Here is a 21,870-nt window from a genome sequence, read left to right as displayed (position 1 = left end):
GTGTAGAAGAACCTAACGACTATAATACTGCCGTCCTATATAACATCTCAGACAGGAGGGGATTACTCCCGGATCTGTATAATACGGTCGGGACGTGCAGGATGTGGCGGCGCAGCGCAGCGGTGACGAGTGGATGGTGATTTAGATAGAAAAAATCTGCGGATTTAATAAGGATTTGCAATCTGTATACATTATGGGACGTTCGAAGTAGAAGGCGCTCCTGTACTCAGTAGTTCGCCCCCCGTCGCCCCTGATCTGTGCTTCTACATTGACAGGGTCTGTGTGCACAGTATGGCGCTGAGGATTTGCTGTACTCCTCTGCGCTGCTCCGTCTGCACGTCAGGCCGCTGCTCTTCGGAGATCTATGGCGGACACGGCGGGGTCAGCGAGCACTTGAAACGCAAACTGAAGCCCTAGGATGAAACTGTAACAGTTGCAGCGAGTGTTGCATATGCGAGGGCCCCCGGGCCCGCCTGCACCCACAGCTGGCACTGCCCGTCAGCGCTCTTTGCCTTATTTCTGCCGTCTTTTCACTGACATCTTCGCTTTTGTGAATCATTTCAAAGGAGTCGCTAACAAAAGCACCAGTCAATTTATTGCGCTGCTCCCAGTATCTGTGGAGCGCGGCGAGCTCGCAGCATATTTATGAGACCGCCGTGCCGTCCCTTAATCTTCCTGGGCCAATTAGTAGCGGAGTCTATTATACAAACCCCCTCGGTGGCCTGTATGTTACGGATTATCCGGCGCTGCCACTTCTCTAAACACAGGAAAGCAGCTGGAAAATGAGTCGAGTAACAATCTGAGCACGCAGCGTCCAGCGCGGCGCATCCGCATCAAAGGATCCCACACAGGACGATCGATCACAACAACGGCGCGCATGGCCGCGAGCGCCAAGTCATTATCAGTGCATAAAGCTGCAGATATTGAAGCGGTCCTATGGCTTCATGCAAATGAAGTGTAATCACTGTATGATATAGATCTGCGGCGTTCCAATACACAATGGCGCATAGTTACTTAGACCGGCGTTTCAGATACCGATTAAGTAAGGTGAAGCGGCCATGAAGATTGCGCCAAAGCTGAAATCTGCTGGCGCAGGTTTCAGCTATAATATACTGCCATAGATTCTAATTAATTCGGACGGCCACCGCGCCACTACTCCCCCTTTTTGCCTAGCGTTAGCCATTTTTTTTGAAAATTAGCATAATTTGTGACCTTTGCACGGCAGAAACTTGGAACACTAATCTTATACGCATGTCCCTCTGTGTTTGAGTTTGTTACCATTTCCAAGATCTCTGCTTGCTCTCAGTGAATGCAGACCTGAGGCTGTATTTACATAGGCGCGTGTATGCCTGCAGGATACGATGTGAATGGAGTCAGGTAAAGTCAATGGATTCTTGCTGATCCCTGTATATATGCGTATGGACACTGCATGCTGATACACAAGGGGAAAAAAAAAAGTCGCAGCATGCTCTACTTTACCGCGTAATTATGTGCAAGCAGCCCCATTGATCTCTATGGGTGCGTGTGAATGCGCAGCGCTGACGCTGCCGGTTGCGCCGGCTGCTAGAAGACCTGCAATGAAGTGATAAAGAAGCATTGAGAACTTCTTGCGGATACGTGATCATACGCAGGGAAAAAGACTAAATACGCGAGGATTCATAGCGAATCACACGCAGCGTTTACGCACATGCCTGCGGGCATGAGGCCTTACATAGGCGATTTCCTCATGCGACTTCTGTCCGATGGCAATGTAGACGGAACCTGTACATAAAGCAGGGTTTATACAGACGAGCGATTTATTTCTTGGGCGGAGAGTCCAATAGAGAAAAATCACACCTCCTATTGGGCGATTGTGGATCAAGAATCGCCTATTGTTTCCTGTGGGTGCGTGAAAATAAAATCGCGTCAACAGCAACGCGTTTTTCTAGTAAAAAACATTGCAACCGCTTGTAAAATCATAGGTTTGAGAGTGCGATATCAGTGCGATTTTCGCGGGCCGATAGTCCCTCCCATATTTATACGAGGGGGGGGGGGATATCGGTATGAGAAAAATTGCTTCTTTGAATTTACCCAAATGAATGGGTTATTTTGCTGTGTGAATTCAGTTCGTCGCGGAATCGGACAGAACGCCTGGATGGGGCTGCGCACCGACGTCCGGAGAGCAACTGCAGTGAACGGCGGCGCACGGGATGCATCTGTGCAATCTGCGACATTGTAACGCAAATGTATTTTTTGCAATGCGCCCAAGTGTTACGCAGATTCACATGAACTAAAGGTTTAGTTTCGCAATAAAATGTAACTTTACAGATTCTCCAAAAACACATTTGTTTGCAAATAAGATAAGGTATGGGCGAATCATTAAGACGGAGGGGGAGGGGCGGGACGTACCTGCAGGAGGGAGACGTTGTAGAGACTGAGCCTGAAGAGGTGATTCCTGCAAGGGAAAGAAAAGAAGAACCTGATGAAGTACAAACATAAATACATTGTATCAGGATCATTTTGCAGTAAGGAGGACACTAATGTCACATGTGTTACACTCATGCCGTCACTTAAAAAAAATTAAAAAACCCACAATGTTGATCCAGAGGAAGGCAAGAATTCCTTCTCAACTCTAATCTGGCAATCGGAATAATCCCCCCCATCATCAACCCTTTAAAGTAATCATGTAATATTCTAATGCTCAAGACAGATGACAAGCAGGCCCCTCTTGAACTTTATCGAATTTGCCATCACCACATCCTCAGACAGAGTTCCATAGTCTCACTGCTCTTACAGTAAAGAACCCCCTTCTATGTTGGTGTAGAAATCTTCTTTACTCTAGATGTAGAGAGCGCCCCCTTGTTACATTCATGGATATAAACAGATCATGGCAGAGATCTCTGTATTGTCCCCTGATATATCTATACTTAGTTATTAGAGCGCCCCCTTGTTACAGTCCTGGGTATAAATAGTCTAGCAATTATTAGGACATTATAGTAGCAGTGTTTCTGGTGGCACATCACACTCATAGTAGCTCGATTACCACAAAAAACAAAACACAGCTTGGCTCCTCCCACATCTGGGACGTCACCACAGGTCATTTAGCCCACTGGATCTCTGTGGTGGTGGTGGGTCGGTGTCTTCTGCCAGGACTGCTGAATTTTGTCTTCTGATAATATAACGGCTTAGTTGTGTTATTTTTGGCCTTCCCTTCCAAGAGCCCTAACTGTGTTGTTCTTCTGTTGGTCAGACTGTGTTTTATATATGTTGTAGGACCTTCAATGGCGTCACCAGGGGGCGGAGCGATGACGTTACCAGGGGTGGAGCATCAGAAGCACTCACACACCTACAGAGAAGTGGTTGTTAGTAGTTTGATGATGGGAGAGATCTCTGTATTGTCCCCCCCGATATATCTATACATAGTCATTAGGTCGCTCCCGAGACGGCTTTTTTCTAAAGTGAATAACCCCAATTTTGATGACCTATCTGGGTATTGTAGTTCGCCCATTCCATTTATTACTTCAGTTGACAGACAGCCTTTGTCCCCACTGATATGTCCTCCTGTGCCCAAAACTGTCCAATATATTCCATGTGTTGTCTGACCAGTGACTTGTAAAGAGGGAGAACAATGTTCTTTCTCGTCATGTGCCCCTTGACCTCTTTTGATTCCCCCCTATAATCCTATTGGCCTTGGCAGCAGCTGCTTGACACTGGTTGCTCCGGTTAAGCTTACAGTCAACTAAAACCCACAAATCCTTTTCCATGTCGGTGTTCCCCGGTGGTTTCCCCTTTGGTGTGTAATGGTGACATGCATTCCCTCTGCCTGTGTGCATAGCCTTACATTTATAGGTGTTACACCTCATCTGCCACTTAAATGCCCCCAACTTATCCAGATCCACTTGTACCTGTAAATTGACATCTCATGTTAATTTCTTTACATAGTTTTGGGTCATCTGCAAATATTGATATTTTACTGTACAATCCTACCAGGACATTAATATATTAATAATAGGGCTCAAAACTGCCCGGTGGGACCCCACTAGTAACTGTGACCCTTCCAATACTGTGCCCGGTGGGACCCCACTAGTAACTGTGACCCTTCCAATACTGTGCCCTGTGGTACCCCACTAGTAACTGTGACCCTTCCAATACTGTGCCCTGTGGTACCCCACTAGTAACTGTGACCCTTCCAATACTGTGCCCTGTGGTACCCCACTAGTAACTGTGACCCTTCCAATACTGTGCCCTGTGGTACCCCACTAGTAACTGTGACCCTTCCAATACTGTGCCCTGTGGTACCCCACTAGTAACTGTGACCCTTCCAATACTGTGCCCTGTGGTACCCCACTAGTAACTGTGACCCTTCCAATACTGTGCCCTGTGGTACCCCACTAGTAACTGTGACCCTTCCACTACTGTGCCCTGTGGTACCCCACTAGTAACTGTGACCCTTCCAATACTGTGCCCTGTGGTACCCCACTAGTAACTGTGACCCTTCCAATACTGTGCCCTGTGGCACCCCACTAGTAACTGTGACCCTTCCAATACTGTGCCCTGTGGTACCCCACTAGTAACTGTGACCCTTCCAATACTGTGCCCTGTGGTACCCCACTAGTAACTGTGACCCTTCCAATACTGTGCCCTGTGGTACCCCACTAGTAACTGTGACCCTTCCAATACTGTGCCCTGTGGTACCCCACTAGTAACTGTGACTCCTCCAGTAGTGCCCCCTGTGGTACCCCACTAGTAGCAGTGATCCCTCCAGTACTGCCCCCTGTGGTACCTCACTAATAATGGCAACCCCTCCTATGCTGACCCCTGTGGTACCCCACTAGTAACTGTGACTCTTCCAATACTGTGCCCTGTGGTACCCCACTAGTAACAGTGACCACACCAGTACTGCCCCCTGTGGAACACCAGTAATAACAGCAACTTCTCCAATACTGCACCCTGTGTGGTACCCACTAGTAACAGTGACCCCTCCAGTACTGCCCCCTGTGGAACCCCACTAATTACGGCAACCCCTCCAATACTGCGCCCTGTGTGGTACCTACTAGTAACAGTGACTCCTCCAATACTGCCCCTTCTGGTACCCCACTAAAAAAAAAACAAAAAAACAGCAAGCCGTCCAATACTGCGCCCTGTAGTACCCACTACTAACAGTGACCCCCCCTCCAGTACTGCCCCCTCTGGTACCCAACTAACAGCAACCCATCCAATACTGCGCCCTGTGGTACCCACAAGTGACCCCTCCAGTACTGCCCCTTATGGTACCCCACTAATAACGGCAACCTCTCCAATACTGCCCCCTCTGGTACACTCAAGTAACAGTGACCACTCCAATAATGTTGCCTGTGATACCCCACTAATAATGGTGACCCCTTCAATACTGCCCCCTCTGGTACCCCACTAGTAACTGTGACCCCCCCCCCCCCCAATACTGTGCCCTGTGGTACCCCACTAATAATGGTGACCCTTCCAATACTAGTGTGTAGCACAGGGCACAGCAACAGCAACCCCTCCTGTACCGACTCCTGAGGTATCCCACTAGTAACAGTGACCCCTCCAATACTGCCCCCTGTGGTACCCCACTAGTAACCCAATCAGAGTATGTACCATTAATAACCCCCCACTTTCACACAGTCTCACAATGACCAAACGCTCTGAAACATTCAGGCCAGTGTCCTCATAATTAAATGATGTTGCTTGAATTTTTCAGACACATAAAACTATAAAAAATAAATAAAACCACAGAAGAAATAATAATAATCTTTATTTGTATAGCGCCAACGTATTCCGCAGCGCTTTAAAGCACGGGAGAACACAGACAATACAACAATTACAATGTGAGGTACAATCAGTTTGAAACAAATGTGGTGGAGGTGATACAGGAGGTGCAAGGGGGGGGGTGATACAGGAGGTGCAAGGGGGGGGTGATACAGGAGGTGCAAGGGGGGGGGGGGTGATACAGGAGGTGCAAGGGGGGGGGGGGGTATAGGGAACTCAGGCAGTAGACAGTAAAGTCGGCTGTGACATCCGTGACCACATTACTGTAACCATCACATATTACTTATACTATATTAGATCTCAAACTGCATATCAGACAACGGAAAAATAAATTATACACAGCGCCTTCCATAACTATTTACCCCCTCCCCCCCCCCCCCCCCGTGTTTTCCCGCGCTACAATTTGGAAAGGAAATGGATCGTAATTCAGACTTGATGTAACAGTCCGAGCGGTCACAGTGAAGTAGTGGGTGCATATGTATTCAGCCCCCTGGGTAGGAGGCCTTTAAATAAGGACAATCATTCATATAATCGTTTAAACAAAAGTGAACGCTAACCATTCAGTCTAAACGCGAGTCAACAACCGAACGACGAGCGATAACCATTCGCCTTTCAGTCATCGTTCATTCTAGGAGGCACGAAGATAATAGTTGGGGCGCTCTTGTCATTCGGCTAAACCAACGTCAGTCACTTATACAGCGAATGAGAAAGACTAAAGAGCAACAATATATCTAGCGGTCTAACCCGTCTGCGGAGCGAAGGACCGAACGGACGTCATTTACTCGTTCAAACGCTGAAGTGGCTCATCTGAAAAGGGCCCCAAACCTGGTCAAAGCAATTAAAGGGGTTTTCCAAGCAGCGCCCGCAGCCACTGTGCCAACCCCTGTGTAGTGGCCAACGCTCCTTATTGCAGGTTTCATTGCAATCAATGGGAACTGCGGTGCTCGTAATTGCAGACAGGGGGTCTATTGCTTTCAATGATTGCAGCACCTGCAATTACAAATGCCGGCCCCTCACTGGGATGAGGGCGGTGGCTTCCGCTCCAACCCTGATCCCAGCACTGAGCGCCCACGCTGCCTGGAAAGCCCCTTTAATATCTAAATTCACATTAGCTGAATGCAGTCCCACTTTGTGCAAAGTATCAGATGTAGCAGCACCATTCTAGGAGGAAGGTGACCAAATCTACAGCGCAGACTGTCGCCTGTAAGATGGGCTACGCTAAATGCGTAGTGCGGCCGCGGCCATTCTCTCTGAACAGCGGCCAAGCTACATGTGTTAGCGCTGCTATATCTGTGGATACACCTGTTCTGCAACATGAAAGCCAAGGAGCAAACTGGCCAGATACAAAGCTGCAAAAAAGTTAGGAACATCTAACAGAGCATCTATTATACAGACATGCCGAGGCGGAACGTGAAGCCTCTGGGCCCCTATACAAAACCTGTAACAGGGCCCCCAAATATAATGCTTTATTCATAGTACTGGGCTCACTATAAAGGAGAAAAGAGGCCTAATGGGCCCCCTAAGGCTCCTGGGCCCGGGTGCAACTGCATCCCCTATAGTTACGCCCCTGCCGACATGGAAGGAGAGGACGAGACACCATAACTCACAAACCGGGCAAGAAACAACAAGAACGCTGAAGGACCTCCAAAGATTAACAGTGGAGCCGAAAGGAACTGTATATAGGACACTATAAGCCGGACGCTATACAGAGGAGACGGAAGGTACTGTATATAGGACACTATAAGCCGGACACTATACAGAGGAGACGGAAGGTACTGTATAAAGGACACTATAGCCGTACGCTATACAGAGGAGACGGAAGGTACTGTATATAGGACACTAAGCCGTACGCTATACAGAGGAGACGGAAGGTACTGTATATAGGACACTATAAGCCGTACGCTATACAGAGGAGACGGAAGGTACTGTATATAGGACACTATAAGCCGGACGCTATACAGAGGAGACGGAAGGTACTGTATATAGGACACTATAAGCTGTACGCTATACAGAGGAGACGGAAGGTACTGTATATAGGACACTATAAGCCGTACGCTATACAGAGGAGACGGAAGGTACTGTATATAGGACACTATAAGCCGTACGCTATACAGAGGAGACGGAAGGTACTGTATATAGGACACTATAAGCCGTACGCTATACAGAGGAGACGGAAGGTACTCTATAAAGGACACTATAGCCGTACGCTATACAGAGGAGACGGAAGGTACTGTATATAGGACACTATAAGCCGTACGCTATACAGAGGAGACGGAAGGTACTGTATATAGGACTCTAAACCGTACGCTATACAGAGGAGACGGAAGGTACTGTATATAGGACTCTAAGCCGTACGCTATACAGAGGAGACGGAAGGTACTGTATATAGGACACTATAAGCCGTACGCTATACAGAGGAGACGGAAGGTACTGTATATAGGACACTATAAGCCGTACGCTATACAGAGGAGACGGAAGGTACTGTATATAGGACTCTAAGCCGTATGGTATACAGATGGGCCTTTTTGGAAGATTGGCAGAAAATAACCATTGCTTAAATAAAACACATTTAACTTTCGCATAACAGCAAGTGACCGACTTCGTGAATACATGGAAGGTTCTCTGTTCAGATGGGGATAGGGGTACTGCACTGCCAGTCAAACGTTTTAGGACAGCACAATTTTTCCAGTTTTTACTACTTCAGATGCCCCTCCAGCTAATATAACCACTTTACACAATTAAGTTATTCTTTCTACAACTGCATTCAGATATTAACCCAAACATTGTCGCAGAAGTTCCCACAAATGTGCTGCACTTGGAGGTCGCTTTCACTCTTCTCTCCAGTTCATCTCTAACAAGCTCAGTGGGGTTTGAGTCTGGAGACGGTGCCGGCCATTCCTTTCTTTGAAGCCTACAGGCTTCTTGTCTTCTTAATTGATTCTGACATAAGCTAGAGGTATCTTTTGGATCGTTGTCTGTAATACAAACCCCTGACCAACTAGGCAGAAAGAGTATTGCATGGTGTATCAAAGTGCTGTGGTAGCCCTTTTTTATGTGCCAGAGACCCTGTGCAAGTTGCCAACTCTGGATCCAGCAAACGAGCCCCGGACCATCACGCTTGACAGCCCATGTTTGACAGTTGGTGTCACACACTCCGGAACCAAGCTTTCACCTACTTAACGGCGTACAAAAACCCTGTGTGATCCACCCAAGATGTCACGCTTTGGTTCAGTCTATAAGACCTTCGTCCGCTCTTCAGTAGTCCACTGGCGTGCAGCTTGGCTTCGGCAAGTCTGTTTTTTATCCTGCACTCTTAGGCCGCCTGCAGACGGGCGGTTCAGATCTGGCTGCGAGGATTCTCGGCGTGGGACCCGACCCGAGCGCCTGCAGAGAGCGGCGCGTACTACCCGCACCCGTTTGCCAGGCAGCCTGCGCATGCGCAGACCGTAGCCGGCGGCCGGACAGTGACGTTTCTGTGCGGGGCTCTGCGAGCTCCGCACAGAAATACTGCATGCCGCGGTTTGTTTGCTGCGCGAGATTTCACGTGGACAGACCGCAGCCGTCTGCCTAGGATTGCGTTTGCTAACACAATCCTATGGCAGCTTCCGAGGGCGGAAATTCTGCGGGAAATCCCGCCGCGGAATTTCTGCCTGTCTGCAGGCGGCCTTAACAGTGGCTTTCTTACTGATCCTCCACCTGTCAGACTTTGCTTCACAGTTGAAACGGAAAATAATTTTTTGCTGTGCATGAAGATTTTTTGCTAGGAGGCGCCGATCACACAAACTGTTGACTCTCAAAAACTTGTCATCTGATTTTGTCCTGGCGTTTGGTCTGCCAGACCTCTTCCTGTCAGTTTCCTTCTTGGCTTTCATGTCAATTTCTCTGCAGGACAGACCTTCACTTCTAAGGGTTATAATTATTTGTCTTTGGTTAATTGTCTTTCTTCTCATTATGAAAGCAATCTGCTCTGTTCTGAAGAGCCCAGTCTGTTACAACACAAGTTATATAGAATCAGAGGGTTTGAAAGTAATCTACAAAAGTTAAGATACCCGTAAGAATAGTTGACATCCAATTTCAAACCATAAATTGCTTTCTGTGCTGTAGAGCAGCTGTCCTTGATGTGTTCCCTTAAAGCCCTTTGGTTGTAATGTCACAAAACAGACAGAACAAAGGGGTGACGGGGTGGAGACTTTCACAAGGCATTGTAAATAGGATGTTGCTATAAGCACAAGACAGCAGAAGTTCTGATCCGGTATCATTGTATTCCAGAACAATCTGTACTTTTGCGTCATTTGTGGCTTTATATCATATGTAAAATCAGTATATAAAGTGACTGTAACAGCATTGTGCCGTGACTATTGCTTCATGGCTTCAGTATACAGGGGAGATGATCGGACCACTGGGGTCCAGTAACATAATATCCCCATAGAAGGAACAAGATGAAGGACAACCCCACCCCGCCCTCACTGCCGCTACTGAGATGTATACAGACACCTATGATAAGTGAGGCCCAGTGTGCAACAGTAGGACCTGCCTCGTTACCCCTAGCAACCAATCACAGCGCAGCTTTCATTTGTTGCCATTGGCAACAAAGACAGTCTTCATGTATATATTATAATTGATTACATCATCTATGTATCTATCTATGCGAAAGCCCACACTGACTGACTCGCCACTAATTCTCCAAATACCCAGTGTCGTGCAAACGTGAAATTTGGCAAGAACATTCTTTAGGTCCTAAATAGGAAAAGCAAAGGGGTCAAAACTTGATTATTCAATGCTAAGTGCAAAAGTAAAGGCACCCCTATGTAATGTAACTTCTTAGTGTTGTACAAGTGTGAAATTTGGCACAACAATCTAACTGACCTCTGTGTGCATATACTGAAAGGATGTAAAGTACATAAGGAAGCAGCCATGGACTGCAGGGATAGAGCAAGTCTTTAAGGCGAAGAAAGGGCTGCAACCTCCAGTCTGGGGTTAAATTTGGATAAAAGGAGTTTAACCTTTAAGGGTAAAAAGTGAGGAGAGCAGGAGGGGTGGTACATTCTGCAGGAGGGACATCGGTACATGCAGCCTGATGAGAATCTAACACTCCTCTATGTGTATACATATTTTATTCCTTGGTTCCTCTGAAATAACCAGGACGTCATGCAAAAAAATACTCCGACTCCCAAAAGAAGTTGCCATTTTCTGCAAAACCCAGCATGCAGTTCCACCTCAGGCAGCTATACAAATGATAAGAGTGGTGATTAGATGAACGGTCTTGTCACCCGAGACCCTAAAAGTGGTTTCCCCCTTGGCCTCTAAGAGGCCCTCGGAGGCTCCTTCTGTGTAGTGACCTCTTCTTCCGCTTGTAGAGCTTGTTGGCCACTAGATGCCTCTACGACGCAGAGAAGAGATGTCACCCGCGTTACCAGAGTCTGAGAGGGGCGCATTATTGGGATGTGAGAAGCCGGATGGTCGTATCCATGAATTGTCCCCCACCGGCCGTTCTGACCAGACTGTTAGGAGGTGTTGGGACCAGTGGATGGGGGCACACAAGGCGACCGGGCTCAGGACCCCCTACAGACCACCAGTAGAGAGAAGCGTCTGACCAGACTGTTAGGAGGTGTTAGTACCAGTGGATGTGTGAGGACACACAAGGTGACCAGGCTCAGGATGCCCACTAAAGACCACCAGTAGAGAGGAGCGTCTGACCAGACTGTTGAAGAGGTGTTGGGACCAGTGGATGTGTGAGGGCACACAAGGTGACCGGGCTCAGGATGCCCCCTACAGACCACCAGTAGAGAGGAACGTCTGATGGTCCGACAAGCACAAGTAGCTCCAACTGTTTCATTGTCCACCATCCAGAGACAGGGGGCATCATCGTTACGCCCCGGTGTCTGTCAGAACCCTTTTAAGGCACTCAGCTAAAGGGTATTTGGTCTCACGGCCCCTATTACATATACGGTCTCTGACACCCACCGATGCCTCCATTTGCAGTGACCTTGTGAACAATGAAGCTGGACGCTGAAGAGGGGAACCGAGTTGTCTTTAACGAAGAATCCAGGTTTAGTTTGGGCGCTGACGACGGCCGTGTTCGTGCCTGAAGATCCCGGGGCGAGCGCTTCAAGCTGGCCTTTGCTGTGGAGGGGCACAATGCGCCCTGTTGGTGTGATGGTCTGTGGGGCGGGGGGGCATCGCATATGACAGTCACCCACACAGAGCAGCTAAACAAGTCATCCTCCTCTGCCAATATTGTAGATGACAGCAATAAACTGCTCCCAGGAGCCACCACCCAGCTTTCCTAGACTCCTGAGTAAATCTACCCTATTACAAAGTGATCTACCCCACCCCTGTACCTTCAACAATAAGTCAGTTCAGCCATTCAGGGCTCTGGGAGAGCTGGGTGACAGCCTGTGTGACGTGGTAACAGCGGCCATATTGGTCTCCACTCTGCTTTTCAGCTACAACCAAGATTGGAGGGTTTCGATATACTGAGCATCATTTCCTAATTTGGGGGAGGGAATGTAAATATCCACGCGGCTTCTAAGCTGAAGTTAGATCCCCTCCCCACCGTCAGGGCACTTGGGCGTCAAGAAGCGGAGCGGCTGCAGCCTGTTAACCGTGCGACTGATCATTCATTACGACGCAGCGTTTAACGCGATGTATAATAAAGCAGGAACAAGCCCCGTGGGACGAATATTTTACAGAGCAATTTCCAGGCTCTGATCTCCTCTCCTTGTGAGGTGCCGGCTTTTATCAGACTCGCGACTGAAGCCGCGACCGGGGAATCCGCTCAGTGCAAAAAAAGCTCAGCCCCGCGATCAATCATCGTAATTATCCGAGAGAGTATGAGGTCTAAAAGCGCGATTACATGTGGGGATTCTCGAATGCGTTTAGAACCCCAGTCAGCGGTCATCACTGATTTCTACGTGCGGTTTTTACAAATGCGTTTTTCCATCTTGCTGTGATGTCAGTGCGCCCCCTGCAGGGGGAGAGCTGCCGGCTGTCGTGGTTTGTGCTTCCTGTTCGGTCTCATATCTCGTATAGCTACGGAACACGTGAAGGCAGTCCAATTCATCCCAAACATCGAGAGCTGAAATTCTGGGTCGCAAAACGTTATGTGCGATTTGTGGTTCTGCGTTATCTCTACACAGTGAGCCGGCCCTCACCCGCTGCAGATTACCCCGCATCTCGTGAGGCGCAGCTCTCGGGTGTCTCTTGTGACTTGTCCTTAATCTCATAATCTTCACTTTGCTGAATCAGCTCAGTGTTCCCTGTGATATTGCATCCAGGCACAGAGAGGTACGAGCCGCGAGGTGCCCCCCGGCGCTGCTGCCATCTCAGGAACATGTTCTTCTCTGTTGCTTTGTCGATTTAAGGGATTTGGGGACCTTGTAATTAGCTCTGCTGTGAGAAAATACCCAATGGTGGCCTTGATTGTAGGCGGAGTCAAGTCTAAGATTAGCCGCGCCACTTTATTTTCGTATGCACTGTATACATAATGAGGGCGACACAAAGCAACCTCTAAAGGAGAATCTGGAGAGATGGAGATGTCTGTCAACTGCAGGCGCAATGGCTGTATTATCCGTGGCGGTACGTGGGACCCTAAACATATGTTCACAACGCGGATTCTGCATCTAAAACTGTGCGGAAATTGCAGCTAAACTGTGGATTGACCAGTCTGTTCTCTGCGGATCCACTCCCTATTAATGGCGTTCCCAATGTGCAATGCGCGTCACAATCTGACTTGCCGCTTCCTTAACATCCGGCTTGGAAGAAATTCACATAGTTTACGCTGCAGCGCAGATTCCCATTTCAAAGAGTGGGGCGCTTTACTAGCGTGGATTCCATGCAGAATCTGCGCAAGTTTCCTCCGTGTGAACATACCCTTAGGGCTCATTCACACGGACGGGAGCGCATTTCTGTCCATGAATATGCAGCGTATTCGCAGACCAAAAACCATCGATTAATTATTTCAGCCCTTCTGCAAGTTTTTTTGTGTAGGTAAATACACGGCATATCCACATGCACAAAGAAATATGGGGGAGGGCCCACTGATGCGCAAATGCACAGTGAATATACAGGTTTCCTGCATATTTGCGCCGGCCCATTCGCTTCTATGGCATATGTCGATGTATAATACACAACCAAAAATTACATGAAATATACGCACAATCAAAAAGTTCTATTCACGTGCATCACATGGGGTATATACGCCTGTATTTATGAGCCCCTAGGCTATAATGAGAGTGGGTGAGTCCAATTTTGGTTAGTGAATAACTGAAAGCTTTCCATGTTAGTGTATGCGAGTCTCACATCAGTTTTAGGACATACCCATGTGGCATACATTTTTCACGCTCATGAAGAAAAAAAAAAAAAAAAGTCAGGTGGCCCCATTGATGTACATTAAAATTCCCATATAAGTCAACGCGTACGTGAAAAACAGTACGTACTGCCATGTATACGCATTCAGTGTTCTTCAAGGGGTTGTCCGAGTTCTAGCTTATGAGTAAAACCCCTTCTAAATGCAGTAAGAATCTGAGTAATTGCCACTAAGCATAAAAAGCACCGACGGGACAACGAAAGAAAATTCATTGGCCGTTCAGTTTAGGCATACCTAAAAAACCGAATGACAAGTCAGCCCATGTAAAACATAAGTCGTTGATCTATTAACAACTGCCTGTTTACTACGAATGGAGGCGGCAAGAATGATCCGCGGCCGGCTCCGCGTCCATTCACTAAGCGATGATCGTTGCTGTATAAAAGCGAAGGTGCCATCATCGCTGGGACGACCTGCTGGGCATCTGGTCCCGACTGGTCATCACATGGAAAGGGGGCCTTAGATAACAAATTGGCATATACTCCTCTCCCCTCTCCAGGTCTCCCCTCTAACATCACACTTACAGGCGGCCCCAGCTGGGTTATGGGGCGACACAGACTCTACCGCCAACAGAGCTCAGCGCTGGATCGCTGAACTCTATTATTGGCTGCAGCGCCCGCGACGTCGCATAACCTGGGCAGGACTGCAGGCTGTTATTAAACAGACCAGCGGGCACCGGGGTGGGACACAGCAGGAGCGGGGAGAGGCCAGTATATGCAGATTTGTTGTGTTACTGCATGCAGAATAGGATTAACCAACAAGCTATAACTCAGACAACGGTTTTAGCGCACGCATTACTTAAATGGGTGAATTCAATATACTGCGATTATATTTTTTCGTGGACTGCAGGCGCACATTGGCCAAGTAGGTCCGATCTCCGCCTGAGTTGTGTCAGTTTCTAAGTCGGGCCGAACGCCGATATTAAAATCGTCCGTGTGAATAAGTGCTTATGGCACAGAACCCTTTCTATGACACACTCAGCTCTGCTTCATCTGTTCGCACACATGGACCGTTACCTGGCGCCTACGATGAGTTGGTTCCTGTTGACGTCAAGGGCGAGCTGGGAGAAATCCTGCACGTCACCGTAGGAGAAGTTGGACAACCAAGGCTTGAGCTCTAGAGGAAGAAAAGGAGGGAAATATGTAAATTTCAGCCATAATCCTACCTCCCCGGACGCACTAATTGTCACACAATGACGCCACTGATTATACGTTACTAATCCTGGGGAATAATTGATTTAACCCCATCAGTAGCGCCATGATATACGAGAAATAGTACATTATAACCAACCCCAAATATCATCATCACAGGCGGCTGATTAATAACGGAGCTGATCTCGAACATCTACAAGGGGTAAACACAAAACTGCTCACTGTTGAATGTTTGTTACAATGTATCCAGTCTGGGCAATACTCTGTGAGCTATACACAGCAGCAGAACAAATCTCCCTCCTGCCTTGATAGTTTGTTACAATGTATCAGAGCCGGTAACATCTAGGAGTCTGGAGCTCTGGCTGCTTAGATCACAGAGGATTGTCCAGCGTTGTAACAAACTCTCAGCTGTGAGAAGTACAATCAACCTAGTAGTTGTCGCTTTGCTGCAAAACTCGTCCTGCGGTTCCATCTCAGACAGATCTGTAAATGATGAGAGTTGTGGTGATTAGATGGACGGTCTTGTCACCCGAGACCCTAAAAGTAGTTCCCCCCTTGGCCTATAAGAGGCTCTCGGAGGCTCCTTGTGTGTAGTGGCCTCTCCTTCCGCTTGTAGAGCTTGTTGACCACTAGACGCCTCTACGACTCAGAAGAGATGTCACCCCGTTACCAGAGGGGGGCATATTATTGGGATGTGAGAACCCGGATGGTTGTATCCATGAATTGTCCCCACCGGCCGTTCTGACCAGACTGTTAGGAGGTGTTGGGACCAGTGGATGGGCGCACACAAGGTGACCAGGCTCAGGACGCCCCCTACAGACCACCAGTAGAGAGGAGTGTCTGACCAGACTGTTAGGGGATGTTGGGACCAGTGGATGGGCGCACACAAGGTGACCGGGCTCAGGACCCCCGACAGACCACCAGTAGAGAGGAGCATCTGATCATCCGACAAGCACCAGCAGCTCCAACTGTTTCATTGTCCGCCATCCAGAGACAGGGGGCGCCATCATTATACCCCGTGTCTGTCCGAACCATTTCCAGGTGCTTGGCTGATGGACATTTGGTCTCACCGCACCGATTGCTTGTATGGCTTCTGACACCCAAAGTCGCCCCCGTTTGCAGCGGTGGGTGTCAAAGGCCGTACACGTGAGACCATATGTCCTTCAGTTCCAACAGGCACAGGGGTCCCTAATGATGGTGCCACCTGGACTAGATGCTATAGAGCTAAATCAAGGTTTAGTTTGGGTGAGGACGTCGGCAGTGTTCGTGTCTGGAAACCTTTGCTGTGGAGTGACACACTGCCCCCTGCTGGTGTGATAGTCTGGGGGGCCATTGCATACAACAGTCGGTCAACTTTTACATGCAAGCCAGAGGCGGTAGAACAGGGTACTAGAGCCTCCATGACCACCCGTATAACATCATGTATCCAAGCTAGAGGCAGTACAACAGGGTACTAGAGCCTCCATGCTCGCCTGTATCACATCTTGTATCCAAGCTAGAGGCGGTAGAACAGGGTACTAGAGCCTCCATGACCACCCGTATAACATCATGTATCCAAGCTAGAGGCAGTACAACAGGGTACTAGAGCCTCCATGCCCGCCTGTATCACATCTTGTATCCAAGCTAGAGGCAATACAACAGGGTACTAGAGCCTCCATGCCCACCTGTATCACATCTTGTATCTAAGCTAGGGGCGGTACAGAGTACTTGAGCCTCCAAAGCCGCCCGGATGACATCTTGTATCCAATCTAGAGATGGTACAACAGGGTACTAGAGCCTCCATGCCCGCCTGTATCACATCTTGTAGCCAAACTAGAGGGAGCTATAATGTAATATATATTAGCAACTCCTGCTGCACGAGCCGTGATGTAATCTATCGGTAATCCCGCTGTAGGAGCTATAATGGTGCCTATATTGGCAATTACTCAGGTTTCTAAGAAATGGATGTAAGAGACAGAACTTCCAACATCATTGTATTGACGCCATATTTATTTATTTTTTATTTATTTAAAAAAAATTTTTTTTTGGGGGGGGGGGGGGTAGTGTTCAATAAAAAGTGGCACAGAGGGCGCTCCCTGACTGATCTTAACAGCCTTAATAACAGGAAAACAGCAGAACTCGGGTAAAGCATCTCTCCAGCTAGAGGGCGGCATGCTGGGACTTTTAGTGGCCAGGCTGCTATGGGGCCCTTGGCAGAGGTTCATCTCATCCTCATTGCTACAGAGCAGGACTGCCCTTCGCAGGGGAGCTACAGACCCTTCTGTCCTGGGACCATGAGGGTCCCTCTCTTGTGCAGTGCACTCTGGGTAATCTGGCCCCTGCCACTGGTGACGACAGGCCCAATCCCCGGTGTACGGCGCCGGCCTCTGTATGCCTGGATGATGAGCGGGCCGCACACATTGTGTATTCACAGCAGTCCGCTCGCTGCAGGAAGATGATCAGACGGAGGGGACAGCGCGCTCCGGCCGCCGGCTATTAAATGTAATATTTCTCAGGAATCACAGGAGTGGGAGCCGCAGTAAAGCGCCGGCTGGGAGAACCGGGCCGGAAAATCATCATCCTCTCCTGTTATACCAGCCGAGCGTTTAAAGGGACACACACCATAAAATACAGTGCATCACACAGGGGCGTACACAGAGGAGGGGACACACTGCAAAGATCCTAATGCTGCTCTCTACTACTTACCTCCCCATCCAGGGACCCCCAGCTGACCCTGAACAAGGCCTTTAAGCAGACTCCCCTCTTGTCTGCGTTACCGGAGTCCTGCAGGTTCTCGCCCTCCATATAGAGTGAAGGTGGGAACAACTCGGATTGGGCTCCAGGCGCCCCAAGGCATCTGCTAAGACTCTGCAGTGACACCAGTCTTGTGCTACAATTCTGTAAATATTCATATATATATATATATATATATATATATATATATATATATATATATATATATATATATATATATATATATATATATATATATATATATATATATATATACATACATACATACACACACACACACTAATCCTGCTGGTTGTTATCGGAAACAGTAAGCAAGCTGGTAGACCAACACATCGCCAATATGTCCTGTGCAGTCTGATGTAACAGCAATACCTCACAGAACGGAAACTGCCAGAGCAAACTCTGCAGAACAAGCAGAAAAGGCTGAGAGAGCTCAGCTCTGAAACAGCAGAATAGTGAGTGCAGCTCTGGAGTATAATACAGGATGTAAGTCAGGAGCAGTATAGGGTAAGTAATGTATGTACACAGTGACTACCAGCAGAATAGTGAGTGCTGCTCTGGAGTATAATACAGGATGTAACTCAGGATCAGTACAGGATAAGTAATGTAGGTACACAGTGACTCCACCAGCAGAATAGTGAGTGCAGCTCTGGAGTATAATACAGGATGTAACTCAGGATCAGTACAGGATAAGTAATGTATGTACACAGTGACTCCACCAGCAGAATAGTGAGTGCAGCTCTGGAGGATAATACAGGATGTAACTCAGGATAAGTAATGTATGTACACAGTGACTCCACCAGCAGAATAGTGAGTGCAGCTCTGCAGTATAATACAGGATGTAACTCTGCATCAGTACAGGATAAGTAATGTATGTACACAGTGACCTCACCAGCAGAATGGTGAGTGCAGCTCTGCAGTATAATACAGGATGTAACTCAGGATCAGTACAGGATAAGTAATGTATGTACACAGTGACTCCACCAGCAGAATAGTGAGTGCAGCTCTGGAGTATAATACATGATGTAACTCAGGATCAGTACAGGATAAGTAATGTATGTACACAGTGACTCCACCAGCAGAATAGTGAGTGCAGCTCTGCAGTATAATACAGGATGTAACTCAGGATTAGTACAGGATAAGTAATGTATGTACACAGTGACTCCACCAGCAGAATAGTGAGTGCAGCTCTGGAGTATAATACAGGATGTAACTCAGGATCAGTACAGGATAAGTAATGTATGTACACAGTGACTCCACCAGCAGAATAGTGAGTGCAGCTCTGGAGTATAATACAGGATGTACCTCCGGATCAGTACAGGATAAGTAATGTATGTACACAGCGACTCCACCAGCAGAATAGTGAGTGCAGCTCTGGAGTATAATACAGGATGTAACTCAGTACCAGCACTAGGCAGGTAATATAATGTTGAATTATGTTCATGAAATAGTGGCCACTAGGGAACTCCAAAGTCTACATGTGAAGCTTTCGCCTCAGGATAAGAGAACCATTCACTAGATCGCTCTTGGTTTGGAAACCGGGATCTGCGTTATCAAAGCTGAATTAGCGGGTACAACTGCACATTCAGGTGCCTAAACACGGACCCCCTTGCCCTCCAGGACTCTCTTCATGGAGTCTGGATTGCTTGGAGATGCATCATGTGACCTCTCAGCTCTACATCATGGTTCATCTTCCGGATAGATGTTAGATGTATTGAGAGATCATAGAAGGAAAACCTTCATGTGAATCCCTCCAAGTCCATTCTGGAGGTCTGAGCAGTCGGAGCGGTCAGGGAAATCACAAGACGCGATCCTCCATCTTGGAAGCAGTTTGTTAAATGTTTCATTGATGCAAAAGGCGGCGGAAGAATAATCAATGTTTAGATGCAGAAATCTCATTCCACTCAGTAACATCGCCAAAGGTGAAATCCCAGGCCGCCAATCCCTGCTAAGACGACCATAACCGCGGCCTCCATTGTGTCTGAGCCTCGCAGGCAGGGAGGCCCCAGCCGACCCATGATGGATGTGTAATATTTCACCAGTTCAAACCCGAGGAGCTGATGGGTGAAATGTCAAGAAAATAAATCATGAAGTATCACCAGGAGCCAGAAAACACATCAGCAGCCCTGTCAGCGGTTAACCCTTCGCCCGACGCTACAATAATGGAGCGACACAATATTTGCGGTTTGGGAGAAGATTGCACTAAACAGACACCTCACAATAGACAGTCGCCAAACTATCCTCAACCCAATATTTAGGACAAACTGGGGATGGCGACATCTGAGACGCCCCCGAAATCACAACAGCATCAAAATTCATAGAAAGTATCAATCACAGAGGAAACCAGCGAAAAACATTGGGAAATGGGTACAGCGCGAAAAATGACGGACTCAGCGATGGAAATGTGACGGAGCTGAAACCAGCACATTGTACAGCATTACCCTGCACCCCCAAGTGTGGGCATGTAAAACTCTGAGCCCCCCCAAGTGTCGGCATGTCAGACTCTGAGCCCCCCCAAGTGTCGGCATGTCAGACTCTGAGCCCCCCCAAGTGTCGGCATGTCAGACTCTGAGCCCCCCCAAGTGTCGGCATGTCAGACTCTGAGCCCCCCCAAGTGTCGGCATGTCAGACTCTGAGCCCCCCCAAGTGTCGGCATGTCAGACACTGAGCCCCCCCAAGTGTCGGCATGTCAGACTCTGAGCCCCCCCAAGTGTCGGCATGTCAGACTCTGAGCCCCCCCAAGTGTCGGCATCACACTGTCCTGAAAGTTCTGCAGCAAATCCGCCCCATGTGGCGATAGTGGTCCCCCCCCCCCCCCACTGCGGCCCCATGTCGCGGTAGTGGTCCCCCCCCCCCCACTGCGGCCCCATGTCGCGGTAGTAGTGGTCCCCCCCCCCACTGCGGCCCCATGTCGCGGTAGTAGTGCCCCCCCCCACTGCGGCCCCATGTCGCGGTAGTGGTGGTCCCCCCCCCCACTGCGGCCCCATGTCGCGGTAGTGGTGGTCCCCCCCCCACTGCGGCCCCATGTCGCGGTAGTGGTGGCCCCCCCCCCCCCACTGCGGCCCCATGTCGCGGTAGTGGTGGTCCCCCCCCCCCACTGCGGCCCCATGTCGCGGTAGTGGTGGTCCCCCCCCCCCACTGCGGCCCCATGTCGCGGTAGTGGTGGTCCCCCCCCCCACTGCGGCCCCATGTCGCGGTAGTGGTGGTCCCCCCCCCCTGCGGCCCCATGTCGCGGTAGTGGTGGTCCCCCCCCCCCCTGCGGCCCCATGTCGCGGTAGTGGTGGTCCCCCCCCCCCGCGGCCCCATGTCGCGGTAGTGGTGGTCCCCCCCCCCCCACTGCGGCCCCATGTCGCGGTAGTGGTGGTCCCCCCCCCCCCCCACTGCGGCCCCATGTCGCGGTAGTGGTGGTCCCCCCCCCCCCCACTGCGGCCCCATGTCGCGGTAGTGGTGGTCCCCCCCCCCCCCCACTGCGGCCCCATGTCGCGGTAGTGGTGGTCCCCCCCCCCCCCCACTGCGGCCCCATGTCGCGGTAGTGGTGGTCCCCCCTCCCCCCCACTGCGGCCCCATGTCGCGGTAGTGGTGGTCCCCCCCACTGCGGCCCCATGTCGCGGTAGTGGTGGTCCCCCCCACTGCGGCCCCATGTCGCGGTAGTGGTGGTCCCCCCCACTGCGGCCCCATGTCGCGGTAGTGGTGGTCCCCCCCACTGCGGCCCCATGTCGCGGTAGTGGTGGTCCCCCCCACTGCGGCCCCATGTCGCGGTAGTGGTGGTCCCCCCCACTGCGGCCCCATGTCGCGGTAGTGGTGGTCCCCCCCACTGCGGCCCCATGTCGCGGTAGTGGTGGTCCCCCCCACTGC

General features: G+C 49.5%; 1 protein-coding gene across 5 annotated transcripts in view; it reads right to left on the bottom strand.

Annotated features, from left to right (window-relative positions):
- Positions 1-21,870, bottom strand: part of SEMA5B (semaphorin 5B) — a 245,894-nt gene that overhangs the window by 107,893 nt on the left and 116,131 nt on the right. For all 5 annotated transcript variants that reach the window (XM_066575322.1, XM_066575325.1, XM_066575323.1 and 2 more), the window contains exons 4-5: positions 15,148-15,247; positions 2,389-2,434 (exon numbers count right to left, since the gene is read on the bottom strand). In XM_066575322.1, coding sequence (XP_066431419.1) covers positions 2,389-2,434; positions 15,148-15,247 — 146 coding nt within the window. The remainder of the gene's footprint in view (positions 1-2,388; positions 2,435-15,147; positions 15,248-21,870) is intronic.

Source organism: Eleutherodactylus coqui, chromosome 8 (assembly GCF_035609145.1).
Source record: "Eleutherodactylus coqui strain aEleCoq1 chromosome 8, aEleCoq1.hap1, whole genome shotgun sequence".
Classification (NCBI taxonomy): domain Eukaryota; kingdom Metazoa; phylum Chordata; class Amphibia; order Anura; family Eleutherodactylidae; genus Eleutherodactylus; species Eleutherodactylus coqui.
Note: the sequence above shows the minus strand (reverse complement) of the source record. Positions and strands in the feature narration are given on the sequence as shown.